Below are 20,649 nucleotides of genomic sequence, written 5' to 3'. Positions count from 1 at the left end.
GATTTTGAGGATTGCTCATGTCCATGAGAGATGGTTAGTGCTTACCGTCAGAGATCCGATTGTTTCTTTGGTAATAAATGGCAATAGATGGCAACAATGACTCGTGTTACTCGGTTTTAACTCGAATTGATGAATTTAGTTGTATTGAATCCATGTTGGTAGAGCATTAATCCTCGCAAAAAAGTACTTAGCTAGCACCGAACAACACTAGTTTTGAAACAATAATTTTAAACGGCATTACATACACTTGTAAATTGTAACTAAAGTTAAACTAGGCTGTATGCATTATGGAAACTAGGCCAAAATAAAGAAAAGAAATAAACTGACATTGTAAAATTCGCCAAATTTAAATTAGACTTTTATTGTTTTTGATTTTGGGGTAGATGAAATTTTGCTGATTTAGCGCATAAATTTGGTGTACAACTAAATTGTTTTGGATTAAACAATGGCAAATAAACAGCCCAAACCGGAGTTAGTAGCCATATATCGTCTAGAATTTTATAAGAAACAGAAAAATTGGAAGTTTTCCTGTGATTCGAAATCAAAGTCCAAGAGTTTGAAATCGAAGTGAGTTTTGTCTTTTACCATTTCCATATTTAATTTTGTATTGCAATATCGCAAAAGAATTTCCTCCTCATGTCTGAGGCTCGTGATAATGTGAACCATCAGAGGCGTTTAATAACTAAAGAGGCTAATATAATATAATAACTTTGTTTGAATTGTTTATGCCGCCACAACAATAAAATTTCTATTGTTCCAACTGTGGTGTTAATTACATAAAACACGACTTTACGGCGAAATAAAGAAGGGACTATATAGACGCCCTCATTGTGTTTATCATCATCATCATCATCATTCCTTCCTATTACCCTCTGCTGGGGTGTTGTAGGGCTCGAATCAAAATTTTCCATTTACATCGGTCTTGGGCAGTCAGTTCTAGCTCCTCCCACATCATGCCCAAGACCCCTAGCTCCTGCTCCACCGAGCGACGCCAATTAGTCTGGGTCCTGGGGCGGCCTCTCTTCCTCTTGCCAGTTTTTTGTTTATAGAGAGAGAGAGAGAGAGAGAGAATACACTTTATTGCACACCAAAACACAATTTACATTCAAAAAAAACAATCAAAAAACAGATAAATTTGTACAATAGGCGGTCTTATCGCTAAAAGCGATCTCTTCCAGACAACCGTTTAATTTATAGAAATTCTGGAAAATATAAAAAAAATATAGCAGGTATGTTGCGGTGTACTATAGATAATACATTATAGTAAATATATACAATACAATAATAGATACAATAAACAAAATATATACCGTTTACATATAATATGAAATATATACTTATTATTATATACCAATATACATACTTACATACAATACATACTAATATACTTACATACAGATAATACATAAACAGTATGGAAATAATAAATGATGATGCAAACAAACAGCACTAAGAAGATAAGTAGTGTTCCTTCACCATTCTTTTAAAACAGTTTAAAGTTTGAGCACTTCTCACTGCATCCGGCAGAGCATTCCACAATCGAACCGCCTGGACGGTGAATGAATGATCAAAGAATGATGATGAATTTTTTATAGTGGTTCTAAACCATTTATAACTAATTAAAGTGAACATGATGACGAGCTGTTCATTTCTAATAATTCGTTTAGCCAGTAGACCCCATTTATACCCCAAAAAGCTGCTGTCCGTGAGTTTGACGCCAAGTATCTTCGAGCTGACTACTAAAAACATACAACAGATTATTGTGATTACATGATTATATACATGATTATGATTATATACAACAGATTAGATTTATCTTGACGTATTTTCATGCAGACTGGCCACTAGAGCCGGCAGTTCTACCAGAAATAACACCGTAGTGCCACCCTAAGAAACAGCCGGGAATAGTACTTGGCTTTTGAGTCGTACTCAAGTACCATAAGGTATGAAGACTGGTGGTTCGTATGTTGAATCAACAGAGTCACTGCCAAAGGCTTCTAGAAGGTGTTTGATTTGCATTGCTGACGTCCATGAGCGACGGTAACCACTTACTATCAGGTGGGCCCTATGCTCGTCTGCCTGCTCGGGCAATAAAAAGAAAAAAAAAAGTCTCCTTTATACAATATAGGTGCAATACAGGGATGTCTGTTAAGAGAAAATCAGTATCTATTTAGTAACCATTCATTAAAAAAGTAAAAATTGTTAAACATAATTTGCAGAAAAACACATAACACAACGTACAATATAAAAGCCGAATCCTCAGACTCTCCATTGAACAGGGGACTCATTGAGGAGACACAAGGTATATTTAATGAATTGTTGGCTAATCCAATTGTTATGAAATTTAATGTCAAATATATCCACGCTTGAAAGGCAAACGTGACTAAGCGACAATAACTGCTTTGTACATAAATGATAGGCAATAACCATACTCGATGCGCAAAAAAAATTTATTTCTAGGTCTATTAAAATAATGTCAATCCTACAGCTAGATTAGTTTAAAATAGATTTTTTTTCAGGTATTTCAACTTTAAATTAGTCTACTGTAAAGTTCACGCATTGTCGCTTAGTCACGTTTGTCTTTCAAGCGTCGATATTCAAATTTAAAATACAGAGTGAGTGTAATTATTATCTGATAACAAATAAACAAGGATGAAAGGTAGGGTTCTTTTAATCTTTGGCTCCAAAGATATTGATCTTAAATGTAATTTAATAAATGTATAATCAATATAAATAATTTATATAAAACGTTTAATAATCAAAATAAATAAATGAAATACAGCAAAAATTTATTATGATTTATTTATACTGTATATTTTTACTTCAAACCAATCAGTTTTGCTCTGAGGGTTAAGATAAGGAAGACCGTCAAGCCATCTATTGTTCTGGCTTGAAGAGTACAACAAGCCTTTGTAATTGTCATGAGGTAATCACAGTTTATAGGAGCTAAAAAGTTATACCATAAACTTGAACATTGAATTATTGATTGAAATTATATTAAAAGCAAGAAACACAATTTTTTTTTTTTTTTTTATTGCTTTGATGGGTGGAAGAGCTCACAACCCACCTGGTGTTAAGTCGTTACTGGAGCCCATAGACATCTACAACGTAAATGCGCCACCAACCTTGAGATATAAGTTCTAAGGTCTCAGTATAGTTACAAACAGGCTAGTGTGAAAATTCAAATCTTCTATTTACAGAACAAAATGATTATAATTGTAAGCATATGAAAATAATGACTGAAACATTTGTCTGCAATGATGTGCCAGAGAAAATGTTGAGGGAAAGAGCATCATCTGCTGAGAATTGGCAGAATTCAGACCATGTAAGATGTTTTTAATAGTAAAGGAATATGACATATAGCAAGGGTGGCCAACTTGATTAGAACTAAGATCTACTGACGAAACATTGCGATGTTCAGTATACAATTAAGTAGTATATTTTCTTTTATTAAAAATATTACAATAAGCCTGAAATTATATAATAAAAGAGAACTATTGTGTAGAAGAGAGACGTATAATGTGACGTAATGGTCATTAACAAATTATACAAGATGAAGATGATGCGTGCAGCAATTGATGATTACGTTGCGGAGTGTGTTCTATGTATTTACATTTTTTGTCTTGCCCCGATCGACTGAACTAATAGCCACGATCGACCGGTCGATCGCGATCTACCGGTTGGCCACCCCTGACATATTGTCATATCAAGTCCCATGTACATACCGCGCGTGTCCCTTAGGTGTGGACACACTGTATGAGGTTTGGCTCCCTGCCTCAAAAAAAAAGGTGTTAACAAGCTCTTTCAAGTTGAGCATTGTGAGCTCACTTACCCATCCGCGCATAGTTGGATTAACTCTTAGGCTACCAATGATTAGGTAGAGAAAAAAAGTTTACACATATTTATTGATCAAATATTTACTGTACGTCATCTGTGATATATTCTTGACAAGACAAGACATATTGCGTTAACTTATAATGTGCAGCAAGTGAATGAGGAAGAAATATGGAAAGACGCTGTCGATGGTGACAGCTGCGGAGTGGACATAAACGAGTGGTTCGGTGACAATCAGGCCTGGTGCCACCAGCCACGAGCTGAGGAATCTGCTATAAGTGAGTGCTCATGGTTAGAATTTAAACTAAATATTGGAGACACTACAACCTTGCCCGGCCAATATTTGACCATGACCCTTGAGACGACGACCTCATGTCTCAAGCTTGGGGGCATCGCGTTCCGATATTAGCTCGTTCAATCATCTACACTAGGGCTGTGCAAACTACACATCTTTGTGGGCTAATTAAATTTACCACAAAAGCACAGAAAAATATACATATTTTCAAAAATAAAATACTTATTTTATTGCTTGGATGGGTTGACGAGCTCACGGCCCACCTGGTGTTAAGTGGTTACTGGAGCCCATAGATATCTACAATGTAAATGCGCCACCCACCTTGAGATATGAGTTCTAAGGTCTCAGTATAGTTACAACTGTCCCACCCTTCAAACTGTAACGCATTACTGCTTCACGGCAGAAATAGGCAGGATGATGGTACCTACCTGTGCGGACTCACAAGACGTCCTACCACCAGTATTGTGACCGCCAGACGTTTTAATTGATTGAACATTGTTGTGTAGTTAGTTTTATTGTAATTGTAATTGTTGGTTTCCCGTAGGTCCGTGGGGCGGCGAGATCCGGCCGCACAGTCCGGCCAGACTGCACAGGGAACTGGATGCTGAGCTTTGGAAGTACAAGGTAAATCATGGACTCAATAATCCTAACGTCTCGAGTAGGGTGTCCATGATTTTTTTCTCAAGGCTTTTCTTAGGCAGCGGCTTAGCTCGGTAGACGGTAACAACTCACCATCAGGTGGACCGTATGCTCGTCTGCCAACAAGGGCAATAAAATAAAAACTTATATTTTTATTTTACTTATAAAATTAAAGTGCCTGTTTGTAATACCATAAGTTAAAAGCTTTTACTAAATGCATATAAGGGACCGTTAGCAAAAAAAAAAAATTAAAAGTTTTTGCTTAATTTTTTTGGTCAGTCTGTCTGATCCTTCCGATTAATCTCCCATATCTTGTTCTTGTTGTTGGCAACAATATAATGATGGTAAAAATAGCGAAATTAAATTGTATGAGTAGTTTTGATTTTGCCTACGACTGGTAACAACTGAGGTAGATACAACGGTATAACTACAGAGCAAGTTTACCGTGTTGACGTCTGCGCACAGACGGAGGGGCGGCGCTCCGGGAGCTCCTCCTCCGCCGACAGCCTCGCGGAGTTCACGCGCGGGGCCCACGTCGCGCCGCACTCCTCCGAGCTCGATCTCACTGACGAAGGTAACCAGCTTTTCAACATTGAAAGTCGATGTAGAACAGTGACGTCATAATTCATTAGCGCTTTATGTTGGGAAAGTTTGTGATAACACTTGTAGAATTATGGACACCCGAGTGAGCGGCGGAATTTAAGATTCAGCTTTTTTTTCTGCCTAGCTGAGAGCCTTGAGAGGCTATTTCAGCGTAACCTTAACTAGTAGGTGAGCTCACGGGGCTCAAACCTGACGACGTTGCTAAGACTGCCCCTAGCAAGAGCCGTGCTTCGCAGAATCTACCACCGGATCGGAAACGCGACCCACTGCGAAGATCCGGCGAGAAACTCAGTGGGCTGTGCCTGAGGGTTAATTTGTTCGTCGAGCCCTTCGTCGCAAGTGACGGGCTCGACGAGAACGATGACCATGTGATTTGTAACAATTTTTTTTTTTGAATACCGTGTTTGTTTTGTTAACGGTCTCCAAGTCCGTCTCTCGCCCGGGGACCGCGGGGGTCCGATAGAATGTTCGACCATCAAACATTAGGAGTCATTGTCCCAGGTTGCACCTGCAGCCTGGCCACAGACCGGTCGTCGCTGGCGAGACTGACGTCCAGACAGCTCGCGGCCGGGGTCAACCGACATGCCAAGACACTGTCAATGTTGCTCAAAGAAACCGCCCTTAGGGATCGGGTGAGTCTCCATTAGTGTATCAGGGACGCTTGATGACCGCTGAGCAGGTACATTTTGGCGATTCTGTTGTCCATGGACGATTGAAATAGCGAGATTGAAACTCATGAATGAGTTAATCTCGCCTTTGTACATAGTATTTAGACATTCTTTAAATATGTTTTTATTGTATTTTCTTTTTGTGTACAATAAATAAAAAAAAATGTTGAGTGGATACCGTTGCTCATGATGTCAGCAATGCCAAAGGTATGCCACGCGGCTGTCTGCTGCTGGGGACTCGGGATAGCGCTCTGGAAACACCGCTTAAGAAAGATTAGAGTTGGTTGGTGCGTGGACAAAGAGATGGTAAAGCGGTGCGTCCACCCCCCCACTGCCCCCGTCGTGTAGCACACATATTGCTCCACTAAAGATAACACAGTTACTTTTAAAATAGGATTATGATTTTTTATTTTTTTTTATTGTTTAATTGGGTGGGCAAACTCACAGCCCACCCGGTGTTAAGTGGTTACCAGAGCTACCCACCTTGAGATATAAGTTCTGAGGCCTCAGTATAATTACAACGGCTGCCCCACCCTTCATACCGAAATGCTATCTCTTGTTTAAAAATGAGTTGTATACGAGTGTTAGATCCGTCGAGGTCTTCGGTCCGGCAACCGTCTCCCCTGCCCCCCTCCACTGAGGCTGGTATCGTCTTGCGGTGACGACCCCAGTGTATCAACCATTAAACAACTAGTTTTATTCCAGGCGTCACAGGCGGCCGCCCACCCGGACATTCCCACCCGGGACTGTCCCGGCGGCGCGGGGGGGCGCGGGAGGGGCAGGCTTCACGAAACACGCGTCATAGGGATAGGAATGGGCAGACCGTATAGACTACAATAGGGAGTGCGTGGCACACAGTAGCAACGGAGACGTGTGAATATAATCTTGATAAAGGGTGTGGGATGTATAATCAGCTCAGATAGAGGGGGGACCACGGACACCGCGAGCCCGGGTGTCTCGGCCAAGCCCTTAACACGGAATGGCGGTAGTCGAGAAATACCGCACACGTCCACAGATGACCGTGGTCCCTATATGTTATGTACATATTATTATATATAATGCGAATGGAAGGGTTTGTTTGTTTAGCACGCATTGCCCTTAAATTCCCTTTGTTATAAACGAATTTACGGAAATTGTACATCGCACTCTTAGCAACTACACAAGTGGACATCTTTGACAGCCCAAACTGTCCATAGATGTCAGTGACCTGGTTTCATTCAGTTGTATCTTTGGCACTACTACGAAACGCCTGTAAACAGGGAGGTTGGGGGGGGGGGGCGGTTGTTAAGCGCTTAGAAGAATATGAGATGCTCAAATGTCGTAGGGCCAAGATTTGTGCCACAAATAAAGATGATCAAGATACTGATCCAAAAAATATAATATATTACAAAATACGAAATCAGCTGATATGCGGGTCAACGCCCCCGCGATCTCTCGCGTGACGCGCATCTGGTTTCAGATTACATTGTGGCTAACGAAATACAAATCTATTCGCGAATCAATTTCCTTTAAGATTGTGGACCAAATAGATGAATAGTGTGATTGTATTTAACGTTAATTTTTTTGTCTCGATTCAAAAATAAAGCTTAATTAAACAACACTATTTTGTTTATGTAAGCAAGCATTTAAGTTACAATTGTTACTTTGAAAAAAAATATATATATGTAAAATTTCAAGGATTGAAATTTGTCAACTTTAAATTAAATAAGATGTTAATGATGTTATATAGTTTTGTAAAATGACTAGAAAATAAACCAAAGATGAGTTGAATCTGATAAATAAACATTTTTTTATTATCCTGTAGACCTGTGAATACAAATAGGTTGTAGGTTTACAAAAACATGCAAGTAAAAATGTTGAGAGATGATGGTTGTTTTTTTTTATTATTATTTTTTATTTATTTATTATTGTGATGGGTGCACAAGCTCACAGCCTACCTGGTGTTAAGTGGGTTACTGGAGCCCATAGACATCTACAAAGTAAATGCGCCACCCATCTTGAGACATAAGTTCTAAGGTCTCAATGTAGTGACAACGGCTGCTCCACCCTTCTAAAGGAAACGTATTACTGCTTCACGGCAGAAATAGGCGGGGCGGTGGTACCCACCCGCGCGGACTCACAAGAGGTCCTACCACCAGTAAAGAAGATGCTGCAGCCGAAAGAGGCGACGTCTCCACATTCGACCTGTGTGATGTCAAAGGCGCATTCAAAAAATGACTCAAAAATTTAGTTTAGATTTGGGATCATGTTTTTGAGTTCTTAATTTTACTAATTTGAGCTTATAAATAAGAATTTGTTCTCTAACGCGTGTAGCGGTTTTGAACTGTTGTTTAATATATCGCAATACTGGTCGCGAATACATTTTCTATTTTATTCGACAGCAGGATGAGTCCAAGGTCCATACGTATCACAACACGATCCCCCCCTCCCCCGGGTGTCGACGAAGTCAGGACTGTGGAATAGCTGCATTCCTTTTTTTCCCTACCTATGCTGTTAGCCTTGAGAGGCTATTTCAGCTTCTCCTTGACGTGTAGATGAGCTCACGGGGCTCAAACCGGAGTGTTGCTAACACTGACCCTAGCAAGAGCAGTGCTTCGCAGAATCTACCACCGGATCGGAAACGCGACCCACTGAGAAGATCCGGAGAGGAACTCAGTGGGCTGTGTCTATGGGTTAATTTACTCATCGATCAAGGTACCTAAAAGGGCATCCATTCAAACCGGAGCACGAGTGGTTTGTGGCGTTAATATTAGACACGTTGTCGCTTACTTAGGTCCAGAATACGTCTGCCGCCAATTATACAATGACACATTCCTATCCTATCGTGCGATAGTTAACTGTCAGATATAATTTTCTGACAACTTCAACAGAAAGCAAACCCGGTGCGAGCGAGCCGCACGCGTCGCCCCTGGGCCACAACAAACCCTCAATAAAAACACACAAAATAAAACAACAGAACAGTCTTAGAAAAATATATTGTGTCGCAACTAAGCGACTTTTTTATAACTAGTACCTACATAAAATTTTAACAATTCATATAATTGACGCACGGACGATGAGATTTATTTCTCCTCAGTACATAAACATCGTTTTAATTTACATTACAATTAATTTATTACTAAAATATCTTGTCTTTAAGGTTGACATTAGAATGACACGCGCGCGGCCTCAGTCGGTGTGACGTCACGCATCGCGTTGTCTTTCTCTTACGTTCAGCTTCAGAGCGCGACGGAAAGAGACAAAGCTAGATTATTTATAGATATAATACAATTTGGTAGGTCGCCTCTTAATTTAGAATTACGTAAAATTTATACATTTAAGTTAGCCATATACAAATTGACTTTGTCGGCGTCAGACAATTTTAATGCTTTCAAGGCTAGAGAATTGCGAATGTCAGTAAATTTGTAGAAACTGGACTGTAGGAATAGGGACGCGATCTAATAGATAATTGAAGACATGAGTGGATGAAAGGGATATGATACAATTTGTTATTATTGAGAAAACGGGCAACATACTTTTGTTACTGGTATTTTTTCTTCATACATAAGTCCCTCATCAAAAATAGCCTTTAAACCCGGAGTTTTAAGGTTTAATATAGTTTATAGGCACATAAAACCTTCAATGTTTAAATTCAAAAATATTAAAAATGATACTTAACCCCTTCATCCTCTCATGTCTTCAAATATCTCAGAGTACTGCTGATTATCTGCAGCCCTGGATTAGCTGTTGTCCATGAGCCACAATGACCATTCAAATTCTAAATACAAACATGACAAAATAACTTATCAAAAACATTTCACCCAGGGGTTATAATTTCGCCAGTCAGATTACATATACTGCATTGTAACTTATAGAAAATTATAAAAATGGACGGAATTCAACAATTTCTTCACTTGTCTCCCATATAAAGGGGGAATGACCTTTCTTATGATGAAATAGCATTAAATAGAGATTCAAATAAAATTGAAAACACAAGTACTAATAAATATATCTGATATACATATAATATAGAGGGTATAACATCAAATTCCACTTGTATATCATATGAAAAAATTGTATTTTGAAGTGAAACTTCTTTAGGCGCATGAGGGTAAAATTTTTACAGAACGTCACGCAGGTATGCAACGGAACTGACGTCAAACTACTATTGAAATTAAGTACTTGTCAAATGTCAGTAGTAGTAGTTGTTGTATTTTTCCAACTAGAAAGGCAAATGTATCATACCATACAGCCTAATATTGTGTAATTTTTTTGTGAAAAATGTTAATAGGAATTGAAATGAAATGAAAAGAATTTGGAACATTCATCAAATAGCATGAAATTAAATTAGTCAATTCAATTGGCAAAATAATAGTCATTTACAATTTAGAAATCTAAACATAATGTGACTGTCAACACTGAGGTTTGAGATTGACATTTGACAGACTTTTGGCGGGAACATATCTTCCGTTTTCCCTTCGTCTAAGTCTCGGAAATCTAAAGTTTTAGATATGTATAAATATAAGCAAGATTTATAAATTAGTTCGCCAAAAAAGTTTCACTTCTCACATGTGTACTTTGTACGCACGCACTTTTTTTTATGTGATAAAATAATTTGTTATTAAAATCGAAAATAATTTTAAAACATACTGCATTCGTATGAGAAAGAAAACAAACATAAATAAGTGTGCTCTAAAAAAATATAGTTCAACTTTAATTTTAGTGGGATTTGACCATACCATATATGTACAATATACTAAATCAGAGCTTCGTTTAACAACTGCATAGTTATTTGTTTTTTTTTATATAAAATCCAACCCAATAAAGTTCATTTTGAGCCACTGATAATTTAATAACAATTTTTTTAATTTTTAATTTCAACGCTTGAATTAAATCAATCATCGCAACTCTCAGAGGAACTGGACGAGCCATCGGACTTATCATCGGTAGTGCTGCTCGCCTTGCCGCCACCCCTCAACACGTTATCATCCTCGAAGCTGTCTTCCTGACGCTGATCTATATTCCCATCGCCTGACACATGTCTAATGCGACTCCTGTCATAATTTGACAGGTCCTTGTGTTTGTCAATCCTCTTGTTTGACGTTTTCGTGACGTCACTCCTGACGTCAGCGGCGGGCCTCTGGTCGTCTACGAGTATTCCCGGGTTAGGCTTTATGATCAGCTGTATCTGTTGTGCCTTCGCATCTTTTGTGGAGGCGGTGTCGTCTCTGAAATGGGAATAATAAATATACATTTAAAACTAATTAGCTAGTGTAATTAGCGAACCGGATTTACAATTACCGGTTGGACGAGCTCACGGCCCACCTGATGTTAAGTGGTTACCGGACTCCATAGACATCTACAACGTAAATGCGGCCACCTATCTTGAGATATAAGTTCTAAGGTCTCAGTATAGTTACAACGGCTGCGCCACCCTTCAAACCGAAACACATTACTGCTTCACGACATAAATAGGCAGGACGGTGGTACCTACCCGCGTAGGTTCATAAGAGGTCCTACCACCAGTAAATAATAAACTTCTTGTTGTTATTTGTTCCTACGTTTGCCGCTAGGGGCGCTGTTCCAACTCCATACAAATATGAGTTAACTTTTACGCTAACGAGAACGTTAAAAAACTAGCGCTAAGCACACTCGACATTAGAGCGAAGTTATAAAGTTATTGTATCGGTCCTTGACGCGTCTGCAAGTTCCCAAGCTCATTGATCATCTTGAAGTCTGTGGAAATGACGTTCAAAATTCCGTTACACACAAACAAACATACAGTGTGCTTAGTGCGAGTTTTTTAACGTTCTCGTTAGCGTAAAAGTTAACGCAGCTTTGTATGGAGTTGAAACGTTGCTTACGTTTGCCGCTAGGGGCGCTGCTTTCAATTGCACACAAATTAGAGTTAACTTTCACGCTATCGAGAACGTTAAGAAACTCGCACTAAGCACACTGAGCTAATGAAGCGGTGTTAAAAAGCTATTAAGTTGTATATAACTTAGTTTGACTGGTACTGAACTGTTTGTTAGCTGGTACCCCTGCAGCGGTCACCGGGGGACGCGCGAGGGGTCCACACCAGCTCGGGGTGCTATAATTACTGGCATGTCGAAGATGTAACTCACTTCTCATCTTCCCTCGGTCTCCACGGGAAGAAATCATCGCCGATGTTGAAGGTCAGGTTGCTGCGGAGCACGACCTTGACCGGTTTCCTGTCCTCATCCCGCTCAGGCGTGACGTCATCTTGTTTCGACGACTCCTGCGAGAAATGTACTTCAGCTGTGTCCTGGACGTGTCTAATTGCAGTAGTACTTAGCGGGACCTTGCTGCTGTCCCGGCTGGTAGGCTATACGGGTGGTAGGACGTGTTGTATGTTCGCACGGGTAGGTACCACCACCCCGCCTATTTCTGCCGCGAAGCAGTAATGCGTTTCGGTTTGAAGGGCGGGGCAGCCGTTGTAACTATACTTGAGACGTTAGAACTTATATCTCAAGGTGGGTGGCGCATTTACGTTGTAGATGTCTATGGGCTCCTGTAATTACTTAACACCGGCTGAGCAGTGAGGTCGTCCAGACAACTAAGCAATAAAAAAAACTTATATAGCTCTTAGTCTCGATGACAATTTCCTACCACCCACCCCCCCAAACCCCCGCTCGCAGTACGCGGCGCGGTGTAGACACTTCTGGTCCTGGCTTTAACAATATTCTGTTTTTTTTAATGTATTTTGAATATTGACGATCGTCCCGGTACTCACGTCGCCGCTGTCGGCGCCGCCCTCGTCGGTGGTGAGCCTCCGCAGCGGCTGCAGCAGCGTCTGCGAGTTGTTCCGCCGGAAGCGAGACTCACCTTGGTAATCATTGTTACATGTACATTAACATTGCGGAGAATATACATATTGTTACGCCGGTAAGAGTAACGCCATCTATCGCCGAATAGTCGAACGAATATCGAAGGATCTAGTAACGTCTAGAACGCGCGATAAGTACAACGCCATCTATTGTCAGATAGCGGAAACATAATACTAGAAATGTGTGGAATATTCTCGACGATTTTAGGGATGTGGTATCGGCTATAAAAGCGTTCTAGAGATGGCACGCAATTAGTCAGTAATCGAAAGTACTCGAAGCGAAACAGCGAACCGATCACCTGAAGCGAAGCGGACGAAGCGAATTGAGAATTTTAAAGTGTTTGTGAAGTGTTTTAAGTGTTCTAAGTGTTGAATACAGTTTTTAGTTGTACTTTGGTGATTTTTTTTTATCCCGCGTAACAATATATTACTGGGGGAAGTTATGAGAATGTTGGTACGATAAGTAGATTGTCGTCCGAACGAAACTGTGGATTCGACCTCATGTCTCAAGGTGATCGCAGTCGCATTATGACTTCAACAGTGACCATTAGACCGTTCACTTGATGACACTCACTAAGTCAAGCTAAAATTATTTATAACTGTCCATTGTCCATTGCTGAACATAGGCGTCTCAAATCGATCTCCAGTGAGGCGGGTCCGTAGCCAACCGTACCCCACGTGACCCAGCGATATTCTCTAGATCGTTAGTTTAATAGCTTTAATTTCATTTTTAATTCATTCCATCGAAGAGTATTGAAATGATTTTTTAAAACAGTAATTGAGGATGAGTCGAATTTCTTCCTCTGATGACCTCTGATCCCCCCCCCTTCACCCCCTACTTACCCACGTCCCAGTTCTCACGGCTGTCGTCTCTGAGCAGCTCGTTGACCTTCCTGTCGGCGCCCCGCTCGGCCCCCATGAGCATGGGGGTGTCCTCGGCGGACGAGGGTGGCGCGTCCGTCAGCTCTACAGACCTGCGAGTGAACAGACTGGATGTTGGTAGTTGTGACATGAAGAGCGGTCTCACGTCGCAGCGGCAGTTGTCCCGTGGCTCTATATAGGTACACTCGCGGTCCCCCTGAGCTTAGGTGGAGCTACAGGCGTCACGACGTGAATGTCGCCGCCCGGAGACTATAGTATGAGGTCGGTCATGCCGAGAATTTACAACAGGAGTCAGAGGAATAAATTGATAAATGGAACGTGACGTCAGGAGTCCAGAGGCCGCAGGCGCTGCTAGTTTGTAAAGTTGTTCAACTGTCGCCTTCGGACTGAGATAGAGATAGATAGATTGTACTGGTGATAGGACCTCTTGTGAGTCCGCGCGGGTAGGTACCGCCACCCTGCCTATTTCTGTCGTGAAGCAGTAATGCGTTTCGGCTTGAAAGGTGGGGAAGCCGTTGTAACTATACTTGAGACCTTAGAACTTATATCTCAAGGTGGGTGGAGCATTTTCGTTGTAAATGTCTATGGGCTCCAGTAGCCACTTAACACCAGGTGGGCTGAGAGCTCGTCCACCCATCTAAGCAATAAAAAAAAAGATGATGATATCTGTACATCACTAATAGAGGTACTCACGCGTGTGCGTTCCTCTCTGTGTTATGGTCGAGCACTCCCTCCCCCTCTCCGTACGCGGCGGGGGGGACCGTGGTGCGTCTTCTGTGTTTTCTTTTACGCTTCTTCAGTTTCTGTAAAATACGTGAACAAATCAAATAGATAGAGGTAGATAGATTGTACTGGTGGTAGGACCACTTGTGAGTCCGCACGGGTAGGTACCACCACCCCACCTACTTCTGCCGTGAAGCAGTAATGCGTTTCGGTTTGAAGGGGGGGGGCAGCCGTTGTAACTATACTGAGACTTTAGAACTTATATCTCAAGGTGGGTGGCGGCATTTACGTTGTACATGTCTATGGGCTCCAGTAACCACTTAACACCAGGTGGGCTGTGAACTCGTCCAACCATGTAAGCAATAAAAAAAAAAAAATGCGGTGTGTAGAGTAGAGTTGCCACTAATAGTGATTTACCGAATATCTCCGGCAACGCTGTTGGCCGAAGCGCCGAATATTCAGCACAAAGTACATGCTATAGTAGAGTTAATTTGTCCCGAAATTGACGCTGTATCCAAAGTCGCTATAACCGAATGAATTTTATAGGAAAGTATGCTTTAAATTCAAGGGACGTAAGTGTCACTTCGCTATAAACAAAAAGTCGTTATAACCGAGGTCGTTATTAATGAAACCCACTGTGACTTGTTGTATTCTAAACATTTATTTTTTAATATTAGTTTTTTTTAAATATGAATTTTTTACACTGAGTAGCAATTACTACAATACTGAAATGCTCGGAGCGAGCAACTCATTCCCACTTTGTGCAATCTTCTAGATAATCATTGACTTTATAGTAAGCTTTATTGCACAGATGCTCTATAATAGTTTTCTTAAACCTATGTATATGTAGGTTCTGAACATCTTGTGGGATTTTGTTGTACAGGCGCACAGACAAACACCCGAATGAATTTCGTATCTTATGTAACCTACTCATCGGCACAACAAGCTTGTGTTTGTTAAGTGATGTAAGGAATCCGTTCCGAAAAGTAGTTAATAAATCGAATTAAAGTAGATATTCGTTGAATTAATTTTTTTTTTATTGTTTAGATGGGTGGACGAGCTCACAGCCCACCTGGTGTCAAGTGGTTACTGGAGCCCATGGACATCTACAACGCAAACGCGCCACCCACCTTGAGATATAAGTTCTAAGGTCTCAGTATAGTTACAACGGCTGTCCCGCCCTTCAAACCGAAACGCATTACTGCTTCACGGCAGAAATAGGCGGGGCGGTGGTGCCTACCCGCGCGGACTCACAAGAGGTCCTGCCACCAGTAACTGCAACCGTTTATGTTGGAAGTTCACACCGCGTTGTTCAGACGCCGGAATTGCGGATAGACTCACAATAATTATTGAACGCGTAATGTAAGACGATTGATCAGTCGACGCACGGGGTCAACGACCACGCGAGAACGGCGGCGGCTTCCTTTGAATCACAAACTCTCTGAATGTGACCAATAAAATTGCAGATTAAGGGTAGTTTGGTTATTAAATGAGAATTTCTGCATACAGGGTGTGAAAAAGTATAATCATCGTTCTGATTCAATAGCACACTCTTAGATGTATATACGTCTCTTTCGTACACTAGACCGCTTTATGAGCCACGTCATCAGCACGACAGAGAAGTCTTATGTTTCTGTCGGCCACAGGGGAGTAACGAGGCCTATAAGACCCCGTAGTGTGGCTTTGTAAAATTTCGCAATTTCAATTAAACGCGCGCGAATTGTCAAGTTAATCAGACGTTTTGCAGTCTGTGGAAATGACGTTAGAAGATTCCGTCACATAAATATATAGATAGCTAATAAGTATGTGTCTGTGTATCTTGAGGGTAGTTTCAACGTAGACCTGCTATTGCTAGGATCAGCTTGTCTCAGTAACGTTACTGGAAGCGACCCCCGCATGTCCCCGCGGCAGGGCTTCTGGCCCTCGACCCCAGCGGAAAGCTTAAAGTTCAACTTCAAACCAAATATCAAGTGAATAGACGCCAGAGCGCACTTTGGTTACGAACCTTGGTCTTCTCGTCCGGTGCGACGGCCACGAACTCTTCAATGATAATCTTCTTGTTGAGTTGCTTGCCGCGGTGGGCGGGGGGCGCCAGCGTCGCTACGTTCACGGCGGGGATGCGTTTGACCGATGGCGTTGTCTTAAACTTTTTATGGCTAGGTTTTGAGGTCTGCGAATTTAAATGGACATTTGATGAGTAAATTGATTTATTAGTGACCAGGGGACCGTGGGGCACGACTCCTGTCCGAAAATAATGTCCATTCCTCTATTGTATAGTAATTATGCAGGTCTTTACGGATCCATCAGATCTAATGAATGAATGAGTGAATGCAAGGAGCATTAGGCGCCTTCGGCTATAACACTGGGTGCAGACTTAGTGATCCTGGTGACCGTACTCGTCGAACTCGACAGAGTTGGACTTGCAACCTAGCCCGCTGAGTTTATATTTATTGCCTGATGGTGAGTGGTTACCGTCGCTCATGGACTTCAGCAATGCCAGGGGCAGAGCCAAGCCGCTGCCTATCGCTTAATACTCTCCACAAGTCTCGTTTGAAGAAGGACATGTCATAGCGCTCGGGAAACACCGTGGAGGGGAGTTCATTCCATAGCCGGATGGTACGTGGCAAAAAATACCTCTGGAAACGCACTGTAGATGACCGCAGTGGCTCCAGGTAGTATGGATGAACTCTACTCCGGTGGCGGGCTGTGCGATGGTAAAATCGAGATGAAGGTAATCATCTTGAACATTCCTCAGAGCATTCCCTATAGAACATACGGTATAAAATACAGAGGGAACCGAAGTCCCTCCGCAGACCCAAAGGTTCCAAACGATCCGTAAGGATATTGTCGACAATCCGAACGGCCCTCCTTTGTATGGAGTCAAAAGGAAGAAGCTAGTATTTGGGAGCCCCAGTCCAGAAATGGGAGCAGTACTCCACGCGAGGCCGGACTTGTGCTTTATAAAGCAAAAGCCTTTGTCCAGGCGTGAAGTACCGCTTCGCTCTGTTGAGGACTCCCAGCATTTTGGACGCCAACTTGGCTTTGCCTTCCAAATGACTCCGAAACTGGACATCGCTCGAAATATCGACCCCAAGTATCCCGATACTCTCGGAAGGTTGCAGGGATACTCCTTGGAATTGCGGCGCCATGACAAAGGGGTCCTTCTTTGCAGTGAACGCGCAAACTTGTGTCTTCAATGGGTTGAATTGAACCATTCGAAGACTCGCCCCAGAGAGTTCTCCACTTCAGACACAAGTTTTGATCGTTTCTCTTGCACCACGTTTCGAGAGAGACTCTGATGGCCGATATATCGTGCATCTGCATAGCAGTGCCTGCCATCAATAGACAGCATGTCATTGATATACAGGATGAAAAGCGTGGGGGAGAGCACCGGACCTTGTGGAACACCAGCGTTAATTGTCATGGTATCAAAGCAGTCACAGTCTAGAACGACCGTGATGCTGCGCCCATCCAAAAAGCTAGCGATCCACTTGTAGAGTCCCTCGGGGATTCCGTAAGACGGTAGCTTCGACAGAACAGACACCTTACTGGTGGTAGGACCTCTTGTGAGTCCGCGCGGGTGGGTACCACCACCCTGCCTATTTCTGCCGTGAAGCAGTAATGCGTTTCGGTTTGAAGGGTGGGGCAGCCGTCGTTACTATAAATGAGACCTTAGAACTTGTATCTCAAGGTGGGTGGCGCATTTACGTTGTGGATGTCTATGGGCTCCAGTTACCACTTAACACCAGGTGGGCTGTGAGCTCGTCCACCCATCTAAGCAATAAAAAAAAAAAAAAAAAAAGTGCCCTATGCCAGACCCTGTCGAAGGCCTTCGCGATATCAAGGCTCACAGCGAGAGCCTCGCGCTTGCTCTCCAAGGCTTCAGCCCACCTGTGAGTAAGGTATACAAGAAGATCGTCATCTGAGCGAGCGCTCTGTCCACGCAATTTTCGTAAAAAGGGGTCCAAAGTTTTTGCTTCAATAATATATAGACCACACGGGCGATATTGGAATTTTACAAGTCGTTCGCATACTTTCATTAGCCTATAATAGTCGCGAGGCCGCGGAGTGTGCCGGGACGACTGTGACACCCGGCCCCGCTCGCACCGAGCCGGTACTCACCGTGACGTCATCGATGTCGTCATGACTCTTGATCTTCATTTTCTTGATTTCGGCGTCCCGGAGTACGGTGACCCCGCCGCGCTCGAACAGACGCCCGTTGTTGATCACCTGGACCAAGTAATAGCATTTGTTTTATGATTGAAGGATAACTGGTTTTTGAGGATTGAGGAGGACTTTCTGGATTCCGCAGGACAGGTGGGCGAGCACGGACTCAGCCTGGAGGAGTTTTTATTTATTGCTCAGATAGGTGTTAAGCGGTTACTGGAGCCCATAGACATCTACAACGTAAATTCTCAGTATAGTTACAACGGCTGCCCCACCCTTCAAACTGAAACGCATTACTGCTTCACGGCAGAAATAGGCGGGGCGGTGGTACCTACTCGGGCGGATTCACAAGAGGCCCTACCACCAGTAATTACGCAAATTATAATTTTGCGGGTTTCATTTTTATTACACGATGCTATTCCTTTACCGTGGAAGTCAATCGTGAACAGTTAAGTACCTACATATTTCATTAGAAAGCATGGTGCCCGCCTGCGGGATTCGTACACCGGTGCATCGCTACATACGAATGCACCGGACGTCGTATCCCTTAGGCCACGACGACTTCAAGATTGTTCTGAAACTTCTCTCCCGGTGAGACGGGGCAGAGGGGTCCGATGGGGACCGGGTGGGAGCCGAGGTCTGGGTTCACCGACCTTGACATCCTTATCGTTGAGGATGGCAACGAGGTCCCTGACGAAGCTGTTGTTGGGGTGCAGGCGCGCGTGGCGGCAGTACAGCTCGGCCTCCAGGTGCTCGTCGGGCGCCCCGGGGCGGCTCCGCAGCAGCGTCAGTATGAACTTGTCCTTGCGCTTGCGTTTCTTTTTACTCTTGTTCTTCCTTCTCTTCTGTTTCCTCTTCCTGCTGCGGTGCTCGTGGGAGCGTTGCTGCGCGTCCCCCTCGTGAGATAGCAGCGAGCGAGATTTTCTCCTAAAAAAAAAAATTACATGTGTGCAATTCACACGTGGTAGAAGTGAAACCTTCCAAAATTAAAACACAATTATCCTAAACGTCTTAAGTATATGTAAAATTTTGTCATTAGTAAATAATTGTAAGGTAGCGCCCTCTGTGAATTGATATTTTAATTTCACGTATAATCCTAAATTAAAATTCACTACAAGAGCTTTCATACACACGTTAGTATTAAAAAATCTCACAGATGGCGCTGTATTAAATAGTATGTATATTTCTGTCTCATTCTTTGTATTTGTGTCTCTTACCTGTCGTTTTTTCCGTTGCATCCGGTTTGAAATCACAACGATTCTAAAGAAGTTTTCACTTCAAAAAAACAAATAACTTAAAAGTGTTACAATTATTAAGCCTATTTCGGCCGTGAAGCAGCAATGCGTTTCGGTTTGAAGAGTAGAGCAGCCGTTGTAACTATACTTGAGACTTTCGAACTTATATCTCAATGTTTCAGTAACCACTTAACTGCAGGTGGGCTGTGAGCTCGTACACTGACCTAAGCAATAAAAAAAAATTATGGGGTAGTTTTTTTTTAATTGTACCTTTACTAGCAGACTACCTCACATCGCGGGTGAGGCCGCCAACCCTGAGACAAGAACTTAAAAGCTCACTGCACTAGAACCACCCCCCGCCCCGCTCCCCGCTGGGGGACCGCCCCCCGGGGGTCACGCGGGCGGCGCGTCCTGCTCACCTACCTCTGTCCCCTCAATCTTCGTAGCTTCTCGTCTCTCTCACTCGTCTCACCGTCTGAAAGAACATTTACACGTCTATATATAACAAAATAGTACTACGGTCGTGTGTGCGCTGTCGTGTTACTGTACATTAGTAAATTACTGTTACATTAGTAAATTTATTTTCATTTTTAGTTGAATTTAAATTTTTTCAATATTTTTTATTTGAATATTGAATTGTCATCGGTCCTTAATAAATATACCAAATTTTGAGTTAATTCGACTTTTTGAAGGGGGTCAAAATCATGTTCAAAGATCCCGTTACATACTAACATACATACGTCTGAAACTAATAAAAGCGTATTAAAAAAAATCACA

The 20,649-nt window shown here is 42.3% G+C and overlaps 2 protein-coding genes across 4 annotated transcripts in view; one reads left to right on the top strand and one right to left on the bottom strand.

Annotated features, from left to right (window-relative positions):
* The first annotated feature begins 321 nt into the window (after positions 1-321).
* Positions 322-7,904, top strand: LOC101746426 (uncharacterized). The gene is made up of 8 exons (XM_004926712.5): positions 322-567; positions 2,220-2,302; positions 3,201-3,325; positions 3,986-4,112; positions 4,674-4,753; positions 5,234-5,342; positions 5,873-6,003; positions 6,745-7,904. Exons 1-8 carry the CDS (start codon positions 446-448, stop codon positions 6,877-6,879), a joined length of 912 nt encoding a protein of 303 aa, XP_004926769.2. The 5' UTR covers positions 322-445; the 3' UTR covers positions 6,880-7,904.
* A 1,093-nt stretch (positions 7,905-8,997) lies between these two features.
* Positions 8,998-20,649, bottom strand: part of LOC110385294 (uncharacterized) — a 31,860-nt gene continuing 20,208 nt past the window's right edge. For all 3 annotated transcript variants that reach the window (XM_038016704.2, XM_021348382.3, XM_038016701.2), the window contains exons 13-21: positions 20,296-20,347; positions 19,291-19,564; positions 18,593-18,700; positions 16,476-16,640; positions 14,441-14,550; positions 13,709-13,839; positions 12,773-12,864; positions 12,144-12,277; positions 8,998-11,246 (exon numbers count right to left, since the gene is read on the bottom strand). In XM_038016704.2, the coding sequence (XP_037872632.1) occupies positions 10,913-11,246; positions 12,144-12,277; positions 12,773-12,864; positions 13,709-13,839; positions 14,441-14,550; positions 16,476-16,640; positions 18,593-18,700; positions 19,291-19,564; positions 20,296-20,347 (1,400 nt within the window). In that variant the 3' untranslated portion in view covers positions 8,998-10,912. The remainder of the gene's footprint in view (positions 11,247-12,143; positions 12,278-12,772; positions 12,865-13,708; positions 13,840-14,440; positions 14,551-16,475; positions 16,641-18,592; positions 18,701-19,290; positions 19,565-20,295; positions 20,348-20,649) is intronic.

This window comes from Bombyx mori, chromosome 2 (genome assembly GCF_030269925.1).
Source record: "Bombyx mori chromosome 2, ASM3026992v2".
In the NCBI taxonomy this organism is placed as follows: domain Eukaryota; kingdom Metazoa; phylum Arthropoda; class Insecta; order Lepidoptera; family Bombycidae; genus Bombyx; species Bombyx mori.
The sequence above is the reverse complement of the archived record's forward strand: the minus strand, read 5'-3'. Positions and strand labels throughout refer to the sequence as shown.

Excerpts from the sequence above, each read along its gene's own strand:
- LOC101746426 (XM_004926712.5), top strand. The coding sequence starts at position 446 with ATGGCAAATAAACAGCCCAAACCGGAGTTAGTAGCCATATATCGTCTA. Across the intron at positions 3,326-3,985 it reads ATTGGCAGAATTCAGACCAT|CAAGTGAATGAGGAAGAAAT; the intron begins GTAAGATGTTTT and ends TATAATGTGCAG. Across the intron at positions 5,343-5,872 it reads GCTCGATCTCACTGACGAAG|GTTGCACCTGCAGCCTGGCC; the intron begins GTAACCAGCTTT and ends TCATTGTCCCAG.